The sequence below is a fragment of the Sphaeroforma arctica genome (assembly GCF_001186125.1).
Source record: "Sphaeroforma arctica JP610 unplaced genomic scaffold supercont1.4039, whole genome shotgun sequence".
In the NCBI taxonomy this organism is placed as follows: Eukaryota; class Ichthyosporea; order Ichthyophonida; genus Sphaeroforma; species Sphaeroforma arctica.
The window spans coordinates 1-1,904 of record NW_014036519.1 but is presented as its reverse complement, the minus strand read 5'-3'; the positions used below and the strand labels follow the sequence as shown (position 1 = coordinate 1,904).

Sequence of the window (1,904 nt, the reverse complement as noted above, 5' to 3'; positions counted from 1 at the left end):
TTCAGTGAACATTGCGATTCATGATTGTACGTAGCCCGACCTTTATGCGATACATCAAATAGACCCGCCAAACCCATGATACCACATCGAGGGGAGACTCGGATAGAGTCAACCCCTTAGCAACCCACCAGACACATGTTATCTGTCCTGTTTGAGTCCCACAGATGTATATATTCGAATACTGATTGTTGCGTGGCAGCTAACCCCCCATCACGTCAGCTTGTGAAATGAATACACCTTACACGGAAGCAGCAAGACTTTGACTACACCGTAGACATGCGATAAATACGACAGCTTCAACGGCTATGAAATCTCAACATCATGCTCCGTACATGACGCTACACCGTTGACACGTACAGATATGCAGCATAACATGGAGGTACATCGCACACGTGGTACCACATACCGGCTGTTGCTTCGCTAGCGCCCCAATCTCGTCTGCTTGTGATGAGTATATATGGAAACGTCCCGCAGACGCCTTGGGAAACCCCGAGGGATGTGCACCTGTGATCGCATTCGCACCCCCAGGCACGTTGGTAACTGCGTTGCTGTCGTTTGATATGGCGCCGGCGCCTGTACTTCCCCCGGTTACTATGACAGGTTCCGAGACCGCCGCCAGATCGGTTTGTTTGGTTATCTACGAAAGGATTGAGATGTTTTCACTGAGAATGGTGATATAGCTAAACAGGCGAGGAGTGCGTATAGAGATGCGCAATGAAAGTTATTGGTAGCGCTACTTATGGGAAACAAATGCAGCCTGACGTTAACTCAGCAAAAGTACACATTCCGATGAGAATCGTCGAGTACGCACTTGTGCCTGTACACTCAGGAGCAACAGTTAATATGCCCGGTTCAAAGGCCTTCGCAGGAAAAGTAGTATGGTTGAATGTAGGACGATTTTTTGCGTATAGATTCATATAGGGCGTAAAGTGTGTATATGTGGTAGTCCAGGTACACAACTGGCTACAGTCTGCAAACGACCTATCTGTCTTGGCATACATTTGCAAAAGTGCAGATTCTCTATACATCCTCATGAAACGAACTTGATTCATCCTTACATAACGAAAGCTTGCAACCAAAGCTCGCGTCTTACTTTAAAGTTCAAGAACATCGGAGTTAGATGCATTGCAACACAGTGAGAACAAATACTTATGTCCCATCAGCTAAAAGAATATAGTCATGATTCAAATTAGCTGAAATATACAGTAACTAAACAGCTGTAATAAAAGGAGAGGATTATACAATGGATGCAATATATTGGCATCTATGAAGACGTATAAAGAACGAATACCTGATACGAATCGAAACAAAGGCATTAAACACTGAGTAGTAATAAGGACTACATAATTTAACAGGTACACGTGTATCAAAAAACATTTGAACCGACAAACTGCAGACACCTGACGTAGTCGTTGTAGTCGATCGCTGTAGTCGATGACCGTAGGCTATGATAATAGTACGAGAGAACGGCCGATTTTAATAGTAGTGAAGTACTAAAAACAGACCAATAAGAAGACATACCTACACAGTAAAACTACATCAGTCATACGCCAAAACTTGTCACACGACAGACTATGATCTGGCATGTGTGATGAGATATTATATAACGAATAAGAACATACACCGCACCCATTTGTGCTATAATGACCATGCCAAAATAGTCATACGTCAATCTATAAACGGATATAAATATAAGCGCACATACATGTACATATAAATACATACATACATAGATACATACATACGTACATACATACATACATACATACATACATTCATACATACATACATAGATACATCCATACATACATACATACATTCTTACATAGATACATAGATACATAGATACAAACATACATAGATACATACATGCATACATACATACATACAAACATACATATATA

The 1,904-nt window shown here is 41.4% G+C and overlaps 1 protein-coding gene across 1 annotated transcript; it reads right to left on the bottom strand.

The window, feature by feature from the left end:
• Positions 1 to 406: 406 nt before the first annotated feature.
• Positions 407 to 637, bottom strand: SARC_14019 (hypothetical protein; the record flags this gene model as incomplete). Its single annotated transcript, XM_014291852.1, has 1 exon — positions 407 to 637. A coding segment is annotated over one exon (231 nt), but the record flags the coding sequence as incomplete, so codon positions are not given.
• Positions 638 to 1,904: the final 1,267 nt, after the last annotated feature.